Genomic DNA, 19582 nt, shown 5'->3' on the forward strand with positions numbered 1-19582 from the left:
AAATAATTCATTTAAACACACACTGTTTTGCATTGAAGGTCTACAGTAGCCGCAACAGCACCCTGTAGGGTAGCACCATTGTGTAGCTGGAGGACAGCAAGCTTCCGTCCTCCTCTTGGTACATTGACTTCAATACAAAACCTAGGAGGCTCTTGGTTCTCACCACCTTCCATAGACTTACACAGTAGTTATGAAAGGTTGGAGGATGTCCTCCATAAGTTATCAGAGCTCTTGCAGCATGAACTGACATGTTGTCCAAAAAACCAAAGGATCAGAGAATGAATCTAGTACTGAAAGCATAAGCTACAGATAGCTAGCACTGCAGTACATAAAATGTGGTAAGTAGTTGACTCAAAGAGAGAGAAGGACAATAGTTGAACAGTTTTCAACAAAGTAATTTCTTCAGAAATGAAGGAGAAGCAAGAGTGAGAGTGATTGACATTTTAGTAATTTTTTTTCCACTTTCAGTTTCATTTAGCTAGCAAATGTAGATGGCTAGTTTAGCCTACTCAACCACCCGGCTCAAACAGAGTGATGTCATGTTAGCTAGCTGGCTATGACTATCCAACACAACACTGGAACTCTAAGTCAATGTAAGCTTTTGGTTTTATTCATTTATTGCCACTGGGGCCCAATGGTGTAAATGCTAAACTGCTTACTGACTATACACTGTAACGTTACTGCATGATTGTAGCGGGTGTACTAACACATTAGTTATATTAGCTATGTTGACAAGGACATTACTTTAGCTAATATGGGAACAACGATGTAGGCTGTGTGTAGCAGTTATGACATGGTTTGGCTTGGAAAGCTTTTTTTGCCTGGTCAGATACAGCTGATGTGTTGTGCATTGAAGTCCACAAATTAAGTGAAAAGGTGAAAGAAGGAATACAACGTGGCTGCTATGAAAGTGAACTGTGTTTACGCATGATCAGGGCTGTATTCATTCCGCCGATTCTGTTGAAAATCGTTTCTTAAAAACTGTTGGACTAATGATTACACCCTAGATCAGCTAGATGCAGGCAAGAGTGTGCAAGGCGGTATTTAATGTGCCACTGTCTGTCACCTCAACATTTTATCTCGACCTGTGTGCACCTATGTTGTAAACTTTCATCATAGGCTAGGTTGTAGCAATCTCACAATGGGTATAGGGAAGATTTGAGTATCATGTAGTAGCCTAAACCTATCAATGTTACAATGAACTGGGTGAATGGAATATGAATGACTCTCATCCAATATGCTGCAATAGAAATAAGGTGAAGCTCGTGATAAAATGTTTTGTCCTCCCTCATCATAAACGGCACTGACCACCACTGATGCCTTTGCTTTTCCCATTTCGAAGGAATGGCGTGAATGAACAACTAAGGAAGGTGACCGACCAGATATGCCAATCAGCCAAAGAAGTTACAGTGTGTTCTGTTGGATCTCTTCCAGCAAAGTGCCTAAGGAAGTTCTCAGCTTTCCATTAATTGGAGTTGCATGGGCAGAGATGCACACACACGTCACATGCACGCACGCACACACACACACACACACACACATACACACACACACACACACGTGCACTACCCACGTTGTAAGTCTTCTCGTGTGACCTTCAAGTCAAGTCATCATATAACAGTAAACCTAAGGTTATCCAGGCGTTCCACAAATAGAGTATGATGAAAATTCCATTAGCTCCTACTGTAATTGCATATGATTTAGCATAGTTAACATAATCAATATAGTAATCTATTGACAGATATTAGTGATTTGTCAAACACTTGACATAGATAACCCTGGACCAACACCTCCAAAAAGTTAGCTGAGCATGGGTTAAGGTTCATTTGACTTTGATGAAAAGGATATTGACATTTACTGTATCTCACAGAAGATGTTTGAATGCACCACATGCAGTACATATTTCTAAAGCAACAAAGGTCGGGTTTCTTAGATATCCTATAGAAATCCGTCCACAGAGGCATCACAAGCACTGTCGTCATTTGCTATGACCGCCATCGACATTCGATATCGAGCCTACACAAGCATGTAACTTCTGACTTATTTTTCCTTCATGACACGACAGCCCCCCTTGACACTGTCCTACCACCCTCACTCTCATCGCTGGAACAAAAGTGACGAATGCCATAGAGGGAAAGCTGTGACATCGCAAATAGGGCCTGCTGTGGTCTCTCACCTGCTGCAAAGCAAAGTGTTACTTTCCATTTGTATTTCACCTTGTGTTTGATTTGGCAATGTTCTTTCTTTCTCGTCCTACAGGTGCGCACAGGGGGACATCGTCACACACACGGCCTGGCTCAACCGGTCGAGTATACTGTACGCCGGCGAGGATAAGTGGTCTGTGGATCCCAGGGTGAGCCTGGTCACACTCAATCAGGAGGAGTTCACCATCAAGATTGAGGACGTGGACATGACAGATGAAGGCCCATACATCTGCGCGGTGCAGACGAGCAGCAGACCGAGGACGACGTCAGTGCACATCCTCGTCCAAGGTAAGCCAAAGCCTTAGAATCTAGATACAGTCTGGGCGGATGATGGAAAAAAACATATTTTGTCTGATGTACAGTATGTGTGTGTGTGTGTGTGTGTGTGTGTGTGTGTCTCTCTCTTCTATCTCTCTCCCGCTTTCTGTGTGTGTGTCTTTGTGCTTGTGCCTGTGTCGCTCTCCCTCTCGCTCTTTCACTGTATATGTGTGCATGTGCATCTCCCTCTCTAGTGTATTTGTTGGCCTTCATGCCCCTCAGTGAATGAGAACCTCTTATTACCCCATAGAAAAACAAATTGGTATACTTTCTCTTTCACTGTGGAAGGGATGTAAAAATGAATAAATATATATAAAGGGAGAAGCACATGTAGAACAACACCAGTCTGGGAATGCACTTCACTAAGTCATCCATTATTATCTGTGCAGTTGGTGGTGTACTTGTTTTATTAGCTTTTACAATCTCCCAGTAGATTCCACCTAACTTGTAAAAACGTACAGTATGGAAAGCATCCATCGTGTGGTGCTCGTTCACAGTCTAATCAATTATATACAGCACCAGTCAAAAGTTTGGACACAGGGTTTTTCTTTATTTTTACTATTTTCTACATTGTAGAATAATAGTGACGACATTAAAACTATGAAATAACACGTAAGGAATCATGTAGTAACCAAAAGAGTGTTTAACAAATCCAAATAGATTTTATATTTTAGATTCTTCAAAGTAGCTACCCTTTGCCTTCATGACAACTCTTTGTCACGCCTGCTCTCGCTCTAGGGCACCAGGCTCCCATTCATTACGCACACCTGTCACCATCATTATGCGCATCAGCGCTCATTGGACTCACCGGGACTCCTTTAATTTGTAGATGGACCCATCTACTGTATATCTGTCTGTTCCTCTGTTGGTTACCCGTGTCAGTATTATTGTCGTTTACGTTTCCCCAGTCCAGACGCTGTCCGTGATCTGTTTCATGTCCGTGTTTCATTAAATGTTCACTCCCTGTACTTGCTTCTCGTCTCCAGCATCTGTCCTTACAGAATGCTGACACCAATATGTGAAGCATCAGGAAATTATTATAATTTTTTTGTTGTTGGTGACGGGTCCGGGTGCCGTCGCCGATGGAACTGGGGGTGCCTCAGCTGGCTCAAGAGGGTTTCTTGCCTCGGTTGGCTCGGCAGGGGCCCATCCCACATCATGCCTCAGCAGGATCGTCGGGCTCCCGCACCTCAGCCGACTCCCGCGCCTCAGCCGGCTTGTCCAGCGCCTGTTTCATGTCCGTGTTTCATTAAATGTTCACTCCCTGGACTTGCTTCTCGTCTCCAGCATCTGTCCTTACACTCTTGGCATTCTCTCAACTAACTAGTCTTGAAGGAGTTCCCACATATGTTGATCACTTTTTGGCTGCTTTTCCTTCACTATGCGGTCCAACTCATCCAAAACCATCTCAATTGGGTTGAGGTCAGGTGTATTGTGGAGGTCAGGCCATCTGATGCATCACTCCATCACTCTCCTTCTTGGTCAAATAGACCTTACACAGCCTGGAGGTGTGTTGGGTCATTGTCCTGTTGAAAAACAAATGATAGTCCCACTAAGCACCAACCAGATGGGATGGCGTATCGCTACAGAATGCTGTGGTAGCCATGTGTGCCTTGAATTCTAAATAAATCACTGACAGTGACACCAGCAAAGCACCCCCACACCATCATACCTCCTCCTCCATGCTTCACGGTGAGAACCACATAATCGGAGATCATCCGTTCACCTACTCTGTGTCTCACAAAGACACGGCGGTTGGAATCAAAAATCTCAAATTGGGACTCATCAGACAAAAGCACAGATTTCCACCTGTCTAATGTTCATAGCTCGTGTTTCTTAGCCTAAGCAAGTCTCTTCTTCTTATTGGTGTCCTTTAGTAGTGGTTTCTTTGCACCAATTTGACCATTAAGATCTGATTCACACGGTCTCCTCTGAACCGTTGATATTGAGATGTGTCTGTTATTTAAACTCTGTGAACCATTTATTTAACTCTAATGAACTTATCCTCTGCAGCAGGGGTAACTCTGGGTCTTCCTTTCCTTTGGAAGTCCACATGCACTTGAAAAAACATTCCAAAGGTCTTGAAATTTACCAGATTGACAGACCTTCATGTCTTAAAGTAATGATGGACTGTCCTTTCTCTTTGCTTAATGAGCTTTTCTTGCCATAATATGGACTTGGTCTTTTACCAAATAGGGCTATCTTCTGTATACCACCCCTACCATCGAGGCAAAGGGTGGCTTCTTTGAAGAAATATAGTTAACACTTGTTAACACTTTTGGTTAACACTTTTTTGGTTACTACATGATTCCATATGTGTTATTTCATAGTTTAGATATCTTTACTATTATTTTACAATGTAGAAAATTATAAAAATAAAAAGTATGTGTGTCCAAACTTTTGACTGGTAATATGGATGCGTGTATTGTTATGTATTACTGCACTGTTGGAGCTAGCATTTCACTGTACCTGCAATAACATCTGAAAAATATGTGTATGCGACCGATAAACTGTGATTTGTTTTCATAATGGAGCAGTGGCTAACATCTGTTTTGAGGTAGGCTAGCTATAATATCCTATAGGCTACATGTCTTATCGTTGATGTTTGATGGCAGACTGTAATACTCATGGAACCACATGTAGAAGAAAGGTTAGTTATAAATATATGTAATGGAACTGGAACTGTGCAATAGATTAAGCATATTGTTAACCGGGCCCCTTTGTAACAGGCAGCCAGACAAACGCTGTGTAACAATATTGCAGACCGATTATTAGCTAGTTTACTCTATAAAAGTATCCTCGACTACCGTGGTCTTCCATGCAATAAGAGCTAAAGATATGGGAAGTAGCTATTAACTGATCATAACCCTAATGTTATAACGTTTATGTGTGTGGCTCAAAACTCATTTCTGGGATTGGTTATTAGTGCATTCAATGTGTAGCCAGTGTAGTGTACTGGCTTCAATGCATATAAGCTTTGTTGATGGAGTTTGCCCGAGCAATATTTTAATGTTAAAACCGACAGTGTTCAAGCCATATGTTCTAATGAAGTGGATAATGGTCTGATTTGAGCCCCATTAACGGCATTGCACTCCTGAGATAGTATATTTTTCCTAATCAGCGGATCCTGAGGCAATTTGATTGATGGCGGTGTCATTGCTGAGCACCAGAGCATTAGGGCGGAACAGAAGAGAACTGAGCAGGCTGAGATGCAAGGCTAGCCTGTACAGTGGGGTCCGGAATGCCTTCTTAAAGATGAGCAAGAAAGACTGTATAAAATAAGTAATGCAAATACTAAGTTATATTGTATGCTTATTTTTTTATTTATTATATTAATACAATTGCTCAAGGAAATGGATTTTGTTGAACAAGTAATAATAATAATAAAGATAGGGGTCAAAATTATTAACATCCCTGTTTTCAATACTCTTGCACCTTTCCCTTGTGAGGATAATGACGCTGAACCTTTTTCTAAAACGTTTTATGAGATTGGATAAAACATTGGGAGGGATCTTAGACCATTCCTCCATACAGAATCTTTCCAGATCCTTCATATCCCTCGTCTGCGCTTGTGGACTGCCCTCTTCAATTCAAACCACAGGTTTTCAATGGGATTCAGGTCATTTTGTGGTCATTTAAACATTTCTTTCTGGATTTTGATGTGTGTCTGGGGTTATTGTCTTGCTGGAAGACTCACTTGCGGCCAAGTTTGAGCTTCCTGGCAGAGGCAACCATGTTTTTGACTAAAATGCCCAGGTACTTGGTAAAGTTCATGATGCCGTTGTCCTTAACAAGGGCCCCAGGATCAGTGGAAGCAAAATATCCCCATAACATCAGAGGACCATAACCATATTTTACAGTAGGAATTAGGTATTTTCTGCATGTGCATTGTTCTTTCGAAGGCCAAACCCAAATCTGGTGTGTGTGGCCAAAGAGATCTATTTTCATGTCATATGACCATGTGACTCAATATTTTATACAGTCTTTCTTGCTCACCTTTATCAAGGGATCCAATAATTCTAGAACCCACTGTATGTTCTCTAATAGCTTGAAACTTCCTTTTCTCCCAGCTTTGATGGAAATTAGATTTAAAAACCGCTGTGAGCCTTAAAGGGGGGAAAAAAATGGTATGATGTAGAATACCGGTATAGGTGCAAATTAAGGCTTTTCTGAGGCTTGGTTTATGATGATGTTATGGGGAGTTTTAGGACAGTGATCTTGGATGTTCTTTGGTGCAATATTGCTTACACCTACAGTATTTAGTCTTCTCAGATCTACACAGGTGCATAGGGGCTATAGGGGCTAGGTGTTCTCTGGGGCTAGGGTTTTTCAAGAGATTTAATCATGAACTCTAGAAAGCTCCTGTGGTGTCTGTTTCCAGTTCCACAATATATACACAACATGTATCAAGGCACAAGGCGAGACCCAAATGCAGACACAGGAGGCAGATGGTTGGAGTCTTACAATGTTTATTAATCCAAAGGGGTAGGCAAGAGAATGGTCGTGGACAGGCAAAAAGGTCAAAACCAGATCAGAGTCCAAGAGGTACAGAGTGGCAGACAGGCTTGTGGTCAAGGCACAGAGAGACAGGAAACACAGGGATAAATACACTGGGGAAAATCAGCGACACTGGAGGGGTGGAGACAATCACAAGGACAGGTGAAACAGATCAGGCGGTGACAGAAAGGGTATTGCATATGTGACAAACCGGCTCGATTCAGTCTTATGTAGCAAAATTTGAAATTGTGTTTTTAACATTGGATAAAAGTAGAGACACAGAGCTATACACTATAGTTGAGGAACAAAGGGAAAGTAATTCTGCTTTGAAAGTTGATAAACTTGAAACCTCACTTTTGAGGAAATGACCTTGAAATGTTTTGGACCTACTGGAGAGCTCTTCTTTGTCTACTACACCCATTGAGTATCATTCACACCCTCTAAAGCTTTAGCCCCACCCATCTCTTTAAGGGTTGATCCGAGCGTTCTGTCCTAACAACATCAGTCAAGCACCCAAGATAACTGGATGTGTCATGAATCCCGCTTCCTGAATCTGTTTTCTGCCTGAGCTGACTGTTTTCTGTTTTGGAGTCTGTTTCCTGAGGTTCCTGAACGCACCCTGTCTGGTTGCCAGGCGACGGAGCTAGACGGGAGATCTCTCGATTACCCGCACCTGCATCTCATCAGCGATCTGCACACCTGGTCCTGATCATCACATCTTCACTTTATAAGCTCTGACCTGACATCCATTCCCTGCCGGATCGTTAGCAATGAACAGTATGTTTTGTCAGCGTATCAGCCTCAAGTCACTAGAGTTAGTTTTGTTGTTCTGTACTTTTTACCGGTTACTCACCTCCGTTTACTCTGTCTACAGTCATTCTCCCGGAACATTCATCCCCCCCTGCCTGGTTGTCGGTGGCTTCTGTGACATCATTGGATCTGCCTATTCACTCTTATCAACTCACCTCCACTGCCGGTCCGTCTCCTGGATTATTCTGCTTTCACCTTGACTCTGTAAATAAATACTCAACTTCATTTTACTCACCTTGTCCTGGTCGGCTTCTGGGTTCTTCTTTAGAGAATCGTGACAGAACGATCCGGCCAAGAATGAACCCAGCGGACCTGGACTCCGTTCGCCATGCCATTACCCTTCAGGAGAAGATGTTGGGACAACACAGCATGGCGCTACAGGAGATAGCACTTTCGGTTCGGAACTTTTCTGCCAGTCTGACGAGTATCCAGGCTCAGCTCCGGTTGCCGGCGGATCATCCACCACCTGCTTCACCCCTCTCACCTGTCGCTTCTGGAGATGTTTTCTTCCGTGAGCCCAAGGTTCCGACACCAGATAAGTACGAAGGGGATTTGGGAAGATGCCGTTCGTTTCTTATGCAGTGTGGATTAGTGTTTGATCTGCAGCCCCACTCTTACACCACAGACAAGGCTAGGATAGCTTTTGTTATTGAACTGCTGCGTGGAAGAGCTCTGGAGTTCCGTTCCCATACGGCTGAAGCCCGTATGGGAACGACAGGACACCTGCATGGTGTCATACCAGGAGTTCACGGCAGAGATGAGGAAGCTTTTTGACCATCCTGTCTGAGGAAAGGACGCAGCTAAGCATTTGTTCTCTCTTCGCCAAGGAGCTCGCAGTGTGGCAGACTTCGTTATTGAATTCAGGACATTGGCTACGTTTTTTTACCCGGGGTTGTTGGAGCAACTCAAGGATGAGTTGATCTCCTATCCTGAGCCCGGTGACCTGGACAGTCTGGTAGCATTAGCTATTCGGGTGGATAACAGAAGAGAGAAGGAGGGAGAAGCAATGGGTCACGTCCAAGCAATCAGCTACTCGGTTACCATTCGGGTCAGGAAGTGGACCGGAACGAGTCGATCTTGATTCACCACACGGGATTAGTGGAGGGGTCCTGCCTCCAGATCCTGAACCCATGCAAGTGGGGCGGCACAGGTTAACCAAGGAGGAGCGCCAACATAGATGTGAGATCAACAGCTGCCTCTACTGTGGTAGCTCGGGACATTACATCTCCGCTTGTTTCCAGCGCCCGTTAAACTGCCCGGCTGGCTACGTTTGGGAGGACTTTTAGCGAGTCAGTTTCAAACTCTCAATAGTTCAGTTAGACCCCGTTTTCCTGCTACTCTCATGAACAAAGATCAGAGTTTAGCGATTAACGCTTTTATCGACTCAGGTGCCGATGGCAGCTATATAGATGCCGACTTGGTGGAACAGCTGGGGCTTTCCAAGGAGCAATTACCGGAAGCCATTGAAACTACCTCTCTGAACGGCAGTAGTCTGGCACGTATCACTATGAGGACTGAACCGGTTAAGATGCTGTTGTCAGGGAATCATTCAGAGGTTATTTCCTTCTTCATTTTGCCTTCTCCCCATGTTCCTCTGGTTCTTGGATACCCCTGGCTGAGAGAACACAATCCCACGTTCGATTGGGTGACTGGCAAGGTAACTAGTTGGAGCATTGAATGTCATGCTAACTGCCTTAAGACTGCCTGTTCCCATTCTGTTCCCAGTCAGATAATTTATTCTACCCCCCCCAGATTTGTCCCTGGTTCCTGAAACATATCACGAATTGGGTGAGGTGTTCAGTAAGCAGAAGGCTCTGTCACTTCCTCCCCACCGACCATATGATTCTGCCATTAACCTGTTCCCTGGAGCTGCCTATACCAAAGGACGGTTATACAGTATCTCTCTACCTGAACAGGTAGCTTTGGAGACCTACATAAAGGAGTCTCTAGCTGCTGGTCTCATTCGTCCCTCGTCATCACCCCTGGGGGCAGGATTCTTTTTTGTGAGTAAGAAGGATGGCTCTCTTCGACCTTGTATTGATTATCGGGGGTTGAATGATATTACGGTCAAGAACAAGTATCCCCTGCCATTGATGAGCTCTGCTTTCGACTCCTTACAGGGTGCTACGGTGTTCACTAAGCTAGATCTACGCAATGCGTATCATCTGGTCCGGATCAGAGAGGGGGACGAGTGGTTGACTGGGTTCAATACACCGATGGGTCATTTCAAGTATCTGGTGATGCCGTTTGGACTGACCAATGCTCCAGCAGTGTTCCAGAGTATGGTTAATGACGTCCTGAGAGATATGATCGGTCTTTTTGTGTTCGTTTACCTGGATGACATTTTGATCTTCTCTAAGGAGCCTTCCAGCCACGTCCAGCATGTCAAGCAGGTTCTGCAGCGATTGTTGGAGAACCGCCTGTTTGTGAAGGCCGAGAAGTGTGACTTTCACGCCCACACTACATCCTTCCTCGGGTACATCATCTCCCGGGGAGAGATTAAGATGGACCAAGAGAAGGTTAGGGCAGTTCTGGATTGGGCCCAGCCCGGTACGAGATTGCAGCTCCAGAGGTTTCTGGAGTTTGCGAATTTCTATTGTAGATTTATCCGTGATTACAGCCGTGTGGCCACTCCATTAACTGAGTTCTAGCACCAGGACCTTCAGTTGGAATCCTGAGGCAGACCGAGCATTTTTGGATTTGAAGAGTCGATTCACTAACGCCCCGATTCTCTCTCAACCTGACGCTGCCCATCAGTTTGTCGTTGAGGTGGACGCATCTGATGTGGGGGTTGGAGCCATCTTGTCCCAGCGAAGCTCCACTGACGGTAAACCCCATCCCTGCGCCTTCTACTCTCGTCGTCTTTCGTCTGCGGTGAGGAACTACGATGTGGGTAACCGGGAGCTTCTCGCAGTGAAACTGGCCTTGGAGGAGTGGCGCCACTGGTTGGAGGGGGCAGCGCAACCGTTTATTGTCTGGACTGACCACAAGAATCTTGCTTACGTGCAATCGGCTAGACGTCTCAACTCCCGTCAGGCCAGGTGGGCTTTGTTTTTTGGACGCTTTAATTTTTCCATGACGTTCCGACCTGGGTCTAAGAACGGCAAGGTGGACGCCTTGTCCCGGATGTTCTCCAAGACGGAGGAGAGTGGGGCCAAGACCGAGACGATTCTTCCACAGAACTTCGTCGTGGGAGCAGTTACGTGGAGGATTGAGAAGGATGTTCTGGCGGCCCTTCGGACGTAGCCCGGTCCCGGTAACGGTCCACCCGGTCGGTTGTTTGTGCCTGAGTCTGTCCGTTCTGCTGTCCTCCAATGGTCCCACGCCAGCAAGATGGCTTGTCACCCGGGCGTGGCTCGGACGATGGCATTACTACGCAGACGATTTTGGTGGCCTGCCATGGGAGAAGATACCCGGAGGTTTGTTGCTGCCTGTCCAGTTTGTGCACAGAATAAGAGTGCCAATCGGCCCAGCTCTGGACTTCTTCACCCCCTACCTATTCCCCGGCAACCATGGTCGCATCTGGCCCTGGACTTTGTCACTGGGTTGCCCTCTTCTGATGGGAACACGGTCATTCTGACTATTGTGGACAGATTCAGCAAGTTCGCCCACTTTGTGCCCATCTCCAAGCTTCCCTCTGCCTCTGAGATGTCCGAGATCCTGGTTAGGGAGGTTTTCAGGGTCCACGGGTTGCCCAGTGACATTGTTTCCGACCGTGGTCCTCAGTTTACCTCTGCTGTCTGGAGATCCTTCTGTTTGGCCATTGGAGCTACTGTCAGTCTCACATCTGGATTTCATCGCCAATCTAATGGTCAGGCGGAGAGAGCCAACCAGAAGATGGAATCCACGCTGCGCTGCCTTGTCTCTTCCAACCCCGCCTCTTGGGTCTCTCAGTTGCCATGGGTCGAGTATGCCCACAATACTCTCCCTACATCTGCCACTGCGATGTCTCCCTTCCAGTGCTTGTACGGTTACCAACCTCCCTTGTTTCCTTCTCAGGAGAAGGATCTCTCGGTACCCTCTGTCCAGGCCCACATTCGTCGTTGCCACCAGACCTGGCATCGGGCCAGAAAGGTCCTCCTTAGAGTTTCTGACCGGTATCAGCTCCAGGCGAATCGTCGCTGAATTCCAGCCCCCGCTTATGCCATCGGAGATAAGGTCTGGTTGGGTACACAGGATCTTCCTCTGTGGAATGAGTCGAAGAAACTGTCACCGAAGTTCATTGGTCCGTTTGTGGTGGAGAGAGTGATTAATCCTGTTGTGGTTCGACTCAAGTTGCCTAGAACGCTCAGAGTCCACCCCACCTTTCATGTCTCCTGCCTCAAGCCTGTGCTCCTCAGTCCTCTGCAGCCGCTTCCTCCTCCTCGGATGATTGGTGGTGGTCCTGTCTACACGGTGTGCCGCATCATGGATTCCAGACGGCGGGGTCGGGGTTTCCAGTACCTCGTGGACTGGGAGTGGTATAGTCCTGAGGAGAGGAGTTGGATTCCTCGGCGTCAGATCCTTGATGCTGACCTCCTTCGTGACTTCTACCGCCTCCATCCTGGTGCTCCGGGTAGTCCGCCCGGTGGCATTCATCGGAGGGGGGGTACTGTCATGAATCCCGCTTCCTGAATCTGTTTTCTGCCTGAGCTGACTGTTTTCTGTTTTGGAGTCTGTTTCCTGAGGTTCCTGAACGCACCCTGTCTGGTTGCCAGGCGACGGAGCTAGGCGGGAGATCTCTCGATTACCCGCACCTGCATCTCATCAGCAATCTGCACACCTGGTCCTGATCATCACCTCTTCACTTTATAAGCTCTGACCTGACATCCATTCCCTGCCGGATTGTTAGCAATGAACAGTATGTTTTGTCAGCGAATCAGCCTCAACTCACTAGAGTTAGTTTTGTTGTTCTGTACTTTTTACCGGTTACTCAACTCCGTTTACTCTGTCTACAGTCATTCTCCTTGACTCTGTAAATAAATACTCAACTTCATTTTACTCACCTTGTCCTGGTCGTCTTCTGGGTTCTGCTTTAGAGAATCGTGACAGGATGACCTTTGGCTAGCTACTTCCAAACACAAATGAGAGAACAGCTCACTCTGACCATTTTACTCGCCCTAGCAGAGCTGGTTAGGCTGTTTTTATTTTTATCCAGAGCGTTTGTGACTGCAACTCTGCTGCTGGCAACAATTTACCTTTTTTTGCCAACGTTTACTGACACCGGCCATATTCAACGGGTGTTAAGCGTTCGTAAATTCGTCAGTTATTCTGCGCTCTAGCACACTCAGACGAGAGTGCTACCACAACAGATCCACAGATGATGCAATCGCCATCGCACTGCACACTGCCCTATCACATGTGGACAAGAGGAATACCTATGTAAGAATACTGTTCATCACCCACAAGGATGCAGGCTCAGCCCCCTCCTGTACTCTATGTTCCCCCATGACTGTGTGGCCATGCACACCTCCAACTCAATCATCAAGTTCGCAAACGACACAGGCTGAAAAAAAATCAGCTTGGCACTTAAAACTCACACACTTTTTCAGATGCACAATTGAGAGCATCCTGTCGGGCTGTATCACCACCTGGTATGGCAACTGTACCGCCCGCAACCGCAGGGCTCTCTAGAGTGTGGTGTGGTCTGCCCAACGCATCACTGGAGTCAAACTACCTGACCTCCAGGACACCTACAGCACCCGATGTAACAGGAAGGCGAAAAATATCATCAAGCACAACAACCACCCGAGCCACTGCCTGTTCACCCCTCTATCATCCAGAAGGCAAGGTCAGTACAGGTGCATCAAAGCGGGGACCGAGAGACTGAAAAACAGCTTCTATCTCAAGGCCATCAGACTGTTAAATAACCATCACTAGCACATAAGAGGCTGCTGCCCTATATATATTGCTCAAAAAAATAAAGGGAACACTTAAACAACACATCCTAGATCTGAATGAAATAAATAATCTTATGAAATACTTTTTTCTTTAGATAGTTGAATGTGCTGACAACAAAATCACACAAAAATAATCAATGGAAATCCAATTTATCAACCCATGGAGGTCTGGATTTGGAGTCACACTCAAAATTAAAGTGGAAAACCACACTACAGGCTGATCCAACTTTGATGTAATGCCCTTAAAACAAGTCAAAATGAAACTCAGTAGTGTGTGTGGCCTCCACGTGCCTGTATGACCTCCCTACAACGCCTGGGCATGCTCCTGATGAGGTGGCGGATGGTCTCCTGAGGGATCTCCTCCCAGACCTGGACTAAAGCATCCACCAACTCCTGGACAGTCTGTGGTGCAACGTGGCATTGGTGGATGGAGCGAGACATGATGTCCCAGATGTGCTCAATTGGATTCAGGTCTGGGGAACGGGCTGGCCAGTCCATAGCATCAATGCCTTACTCTTGCAGGAACTGCTGACACACTCCAGCCACATGAGGTCTAGCATTGTCTTGCATTAGGAGGAACCCAGGGCCAACTGCACCAGCATATGGTCTCACAAGGGGTCTGAGGATCTCATCTCGGTACCTAATGGCAGTCAGGCTACCTCTGGCGAGCACATGGAGGGCTGTGCGGCCCCCCAAAGAAATGCCACCCCACACCATGACTGACCCACCGCCAAACCGGTCATGCTGGAGGATGTTGTAGGCAGCAGAACGTTCTCCACGGCGTCTCCAGACTCTGTCACGTCTGTCACGTGCTCAGTGTGAACCTGCTTTCATCTGTGAAGACCACAGGGCACCAGTGGCGAATTTTCCAATCTTGGTGTTCTCTGGCAAATGCCAAACGTCCTGCACGGTGTTGGGCTGTAAGCACAACCCCCATCTGTGGACGTCGGGCCCTCATACCACCCTCATGGAGTCTGTTTCTGACCGTTTGAGCAGACACATGCACATTTGTGGCCTGCTGGAGGTCATTTTGCAGGGCTCTGGCAGTGCTCCTCCTGCTCCTTCTTGCACAAAGGCGGAGGTAGCGGTCCTGCTGCTGGGTTGTTGCCCTCCTACGACCTCCTCCACGTCTCCTGATGTACTGGCCTGTCTCCTGGTAGCGCCTCCATGCTCTGGACACTACGCTGACAGACACAGCAAACCTTCTTGCCACAGCTCGCATTGATGTGCCATCCTGGATGAGCTGCACTACCTGAGCCACTTGTGTGGGTTGTAGACTCCGTCTCATGCTACCACTAGAGTGAAAGCACCGCCAGCATTCAAAAGTGACCAAAACATCAGCCAGGAAGCATAGGAACTGAGAAGTGGTCTGTGGTCCCCACCTGCAGAACCACTCCTTTATTGGGGGTGTCTTGCTAATTGCCTATAATTTCCACCTGTTGTCTATTCCATTTGCACAACAGCATGTGAAATGTATTGTCAATCAGTGTTGCTTCCTAAGTGGACAGTTTGATTTCACAGAAGTGTGATTGACTTGGAGTTACATTGTGTTGTTTAATAAGTGTTCCCTTTATTTTTTTGAGCAGTGTACATAGACTTGAAACCCCTGGCCTCTTTAATAATGGAACACTAGTCACTTTAATAATGTTAACATATTTTGCATTACTCATCTCATATGAATATACTGTATTTTATCCTACTGTATCATAGTCTATGCCGCTCTGACATTGCTCGCCCAAATGTTTATATATTCTTAATTCCATTGACTTTAGATTTGTTTGTATTGTTGTGAAATTGTTACATATTACTTGTCAGATATTACTGAACCATAATCCCAACTCATTACTACCCTGCATGAATCTGCAGGAAGCTAACCAACCAGGTTCAATGTTAGCTAGCTAACATTAGACTATAACTAGCAAAGCAAATGGCTCTGAGAAAATAATATTACTACAGAGATCATACACGTGACGTTAGCTAGCGAGCCAGCTAACATTAGCTAGCTAGCTAACAGTACACTTTCACTTGAAATGAAAATTACTTTCTGCAAATATTGGAAATGTGTAAAATTGAAAATGTAGCTAGCTAGTCTATCTTACCCGTATACATGGCTGGACACTTCTCCCTCTCTGTCACGGTTGACAAGGTTGCCCTTAGTTTGAAGATGTAATCCGGAGACAGGTGTTTTCTCCATCTCCTTAGCCATCATGCTCTAATTCCACTGATTTCAAAACTCGGTCATCCAGAAAGTGGAGAGCAACACTTATGCAGTTCTACAATGCAACATTTTTTTTAAACCGCGTTAGACAGGATTACCTACACATACTGACCAGCTCAAATAGACAGAAGTGTGGCAGACCAATCCGAACTCATCTCTCGGCATGTCCAGCCAACTCATCTCAGCCAATCATGGCTAGCTGGAAGGTTGCTGTCTTTTTCTCTGGCTAAACCAACTAGGCTTGTGTATTAACAGATGGCATACAAGTTTGTTATTAAGGCACATGAAAGTTCACATGTTCCAGAAGGCATTTCTGCCAAAAACCGCAGTTTGTTAAAAAAAAAAGTATGTTCAAATGTCTTTGCTGCACAGGTACAGCACTAGATTACACTTGGAACCTTTCATTTTGACAAAATGCACCATGAACAATAGTTTTTTTTACTTTAGTGCTTGGTGATAACTGCCAAAAGAATGAAACTGCCAGCCCATGACTCAGACAGTAGGAGTAGTTGGCTATTGGCTAACCCTCTGGGTTTCTAGATATTAACAAAAAAAACTGAAGTTGTGTGGTGAAACATATCCTCATAAGTGGAGAGAGCTGTTAGATTTCTACTTCAGAGAGGGATGCTTGCTACTGTGTTGGGAGTAGGATGTGCTCGTTAGAACAGACTTTTTGGAATAATTTATCAGAGAGAGTTATTGTCGTCATGCTTCATTCCAAATGGCACCCTATTCCCTAATAGTGCACTGCTTATGACCAAGGGACAGGTTAAAATAGGGCACTAAATGGGGAATAGGGTGTAATTTGTTTCACAGCATAGTCATCGCAGTCAGTCTTCTTATGTGGGTTTTTAACATGAATAGTCGATGTCTTCTCAAACCTCGCTGATCATAATCTGACATTGTAGTTTTCAGATCTCTGTGTGCTTTAATTGAGTGTGCTCCTGTCAGGCGACTGTGCATGTGTATTTACATTTGTAAATGTGTAAACTCTAATAAAAGGCAAAGAGGAACGGAGGGAAAAAGTAACATGTGGGAGGGAAGCAATGGGGAGGTGTCAGCAAGGGGGAGCAACATGTCAACATCTCCTTGTTTTTTAAAGAAAAGCAAATTTTTTTGTCCATTAAAATAACATCAAATTTATCAGAAATGCAGTGTAGACATTGTTAATGTTGTAAATTACTATTGTAGCTGGAAACTGCAGATTTTTTTATGGAATATCTACATAGGCGTAGAGGCCCATTATCAGCACCATCACTCCTGTGTTCCAATGGCACATTGTGTTAGCTAATCCAAGTTTATAATTAAAAAAAAGGTAACTGATCATTAGAAAACCCTTTTTCAGTTATGTTAGCAGAGCTGAAAACTATTGTGCAGATTAAAGAAAGCAATAAAACCGGCCTTCTTTAGACTGGTTGAGTATCTGGAGCATCAGCATTTATGGGTTCGATTACAGGCTCAAAATGGCCAGAAACAAAGAACTTTCTTCTAAAACTCATCAGTCTATTCTTGTTCTGAGAAATGAAGGCTATTCCATGTGAGAAATTGCCAAGAAACTGAACATCTCGTACAACGTGGTGTACTACTCCCTTCACAGAACAGCACAAACTGGCTCTAACCAGAATAGAAAGGAGTGTAGAATAGAACAGATGCCTCACAAGTCCTCAACTGGCAGCTTCATTAAATAGTACCCGCAGAGCACCAGTCTCAACGTCAACAGTGAAGAGGCGACTCCGGGATGCTGGCCTTCTAGGCAGGACAAAAAAAATGTGTTTTTCTTTAAAAAACAAGGACATTTTTAAGTGATCCCAAACTTTTGAACGGTAGTGTATATTAAGCTACTTTCCATGATGTGGACACATGTGTTACTACAATACACAAGCTGACCAGTATGAAAAAAAGTTTGAAAATGTATGCACTCTGGATAAGAGCATCTGCTAAATGACTAAAATGTTAAATGTAAATATATTTCACCACATAGAATTAGGGGGAATTACACATCCTATAGTTAACACGATGATCAGTTGCTTAAAACAGATGAACATCTTTGGTTTTGTACAGTTGATTTTGTCATACGCGTTGGGGGGGTCATAGGACTTAGAACACAGCTATCATTTTCTTTCTCAAATCGAACAGATATTTCGGGTTGGGCTCTCTATACAAGTAGCTGGCCACACACCAATACACTGATTTGAAAGTCAAACTATTACTTAAATGGCAGCCAACCGTTTTCACTGTTCCTATGGCGGGTTGTGATTCGTTGAAGTTAACAGAAAAAGTTGTTTTTTTCCCTTTTCCATGATGGCAGCCTCCCGATATCAACATCCACCATTCCAAAATATAGATGAAGCCTTGTACAAATGTTCATCTAACCAACCATGTATAGGTTATTCCAAGCTTCAGTGAGGCCTTTGAATAGTGTTTGTTTAAACATCTCTACACCCCAAATGTTTGCCCCCTGTTCTATTGATTTCAGCGTGATATCAATGGAAGTGATTAACAAAAAAAGTGTTGCTTCACACTTACCGTGTTGGCGACCCACTTGAATCAAAATGCAACACTTCAAAATGTAGGTAGCTAGCTGTCTTCTACATATTGCCCTCTAACCAGTGAGGTACACATTATTCCCAGATTCTGTGTGGTTTTTGAGCTGTGTTCATTTTAACAGGACGTGCAATTTCATCTCCCCCCTATATCCAGTTACCATGTGTTTTTTGAGTGGTGGTAGTTTCAAGAGCGCATCCCCCCCTCCCCCAATCGATGAGTGATTGCCACTTAACAACACTACAGGGTTTTTGGTGCATGTGCAGTTTATAAGATGCTTGTTTAAAAAAATTCAAGTGATATGAGTTACTATTGTTGCACATGTATGTGTAGACAGTACATTTTATGTTTATGTTTTCAATATATCACAAACTGTTTCTGCATATTGGTTATTGATTTGGACACTTTAAAACTGTTTTGACATTCGGCTATTTATCAATATGTCTTGTCAACATGAAGCAGCGACATCATTTTCCTCTAAAGTTTTAGTAAAATAAATGTAAAAATGCGTGTGCGCTTTGAAGCCCACAACAGAATGTTTACTGTATTGTGTACACAAAAGGTACGCTTTCTAGTACTCCTTTCTGCCACCTCTGGTCTCTTGCTCCTCCCACCCCTACGGGAGGGAAGCTCCTGCTCAGCCCAGTCAAAATTGGTGGAATGGTGGAACCAGATTCCCCCTGAAGCTAGGACAGCAGAGTCCCTGCCCCATCTTCCCGAAAACATCTGAAAACCTACCTCTTCAAAGAGTATCTTAGATAATCCCACAGCACCCCCGCACCCACACATTTGTTTTGCCTTTCGTGAACTAACACTAGCACTTCACTCCCCCACCCACGCCCCCATACTAGTACTGACTTTGCTAATATCTACTTTATTGAGGAAAAAATTACTTATGAGTGAGATATGTAGTTGTCCCACCGAACTATCTTAAAATGATTGCACTACTGTACCTGTCGCTCTGGATAAGAGTGTCTGCTAAATTAATAAAATGTATTGAAAATGCATTTGGAAATGTATTCAACTTTATCATCTGCCAAAACAAGCCGCTGCTATTTTATAATAACCATGTTTTAGTTGTTAATGAGAATGATTGAGTATTTCATGGCTAT

General features: G+C 44.8%; 1 protein-coding gene across 6 annotated transcripts in view; it reads left to right on the top strand.

Moving 5' to 3' along the window:
* Positions 1-19582, top strand: part of LOC106567646 (opioid-binding protein/cell adhesion molecule) — a 606617-nt gene that overhangs the window by 489545 nt on the left and 97490 nt on the right. For all 6 annotated transcript variants that reach the window (XM_014137181.2, XM_045693498.1, XM_014137180.2 and 3 more), the window contains one exon: positions 2260-2492. In XM_014137181.2, coding sequence (XP_013992656.1) covers positions 2260-2492 — 233 coding nt within the window. The remainder of the gene's footprint in view (positions 1-2259; positions 2493-19582) is intronic.

Source organism: Salmo salar, chromosome ssa13, assembly GCF_905237065.1.
Source record: "Salmo salar chromosome ssa13, Ssal_v3.1, whole genome shotgun sequence".
Classification (NCBI taxonomy): Eukaryota; Metazoa; Chordata; class Actinopteri; order Salmoniformes; family Salmonidae; genus Salmo; species Salmo salar.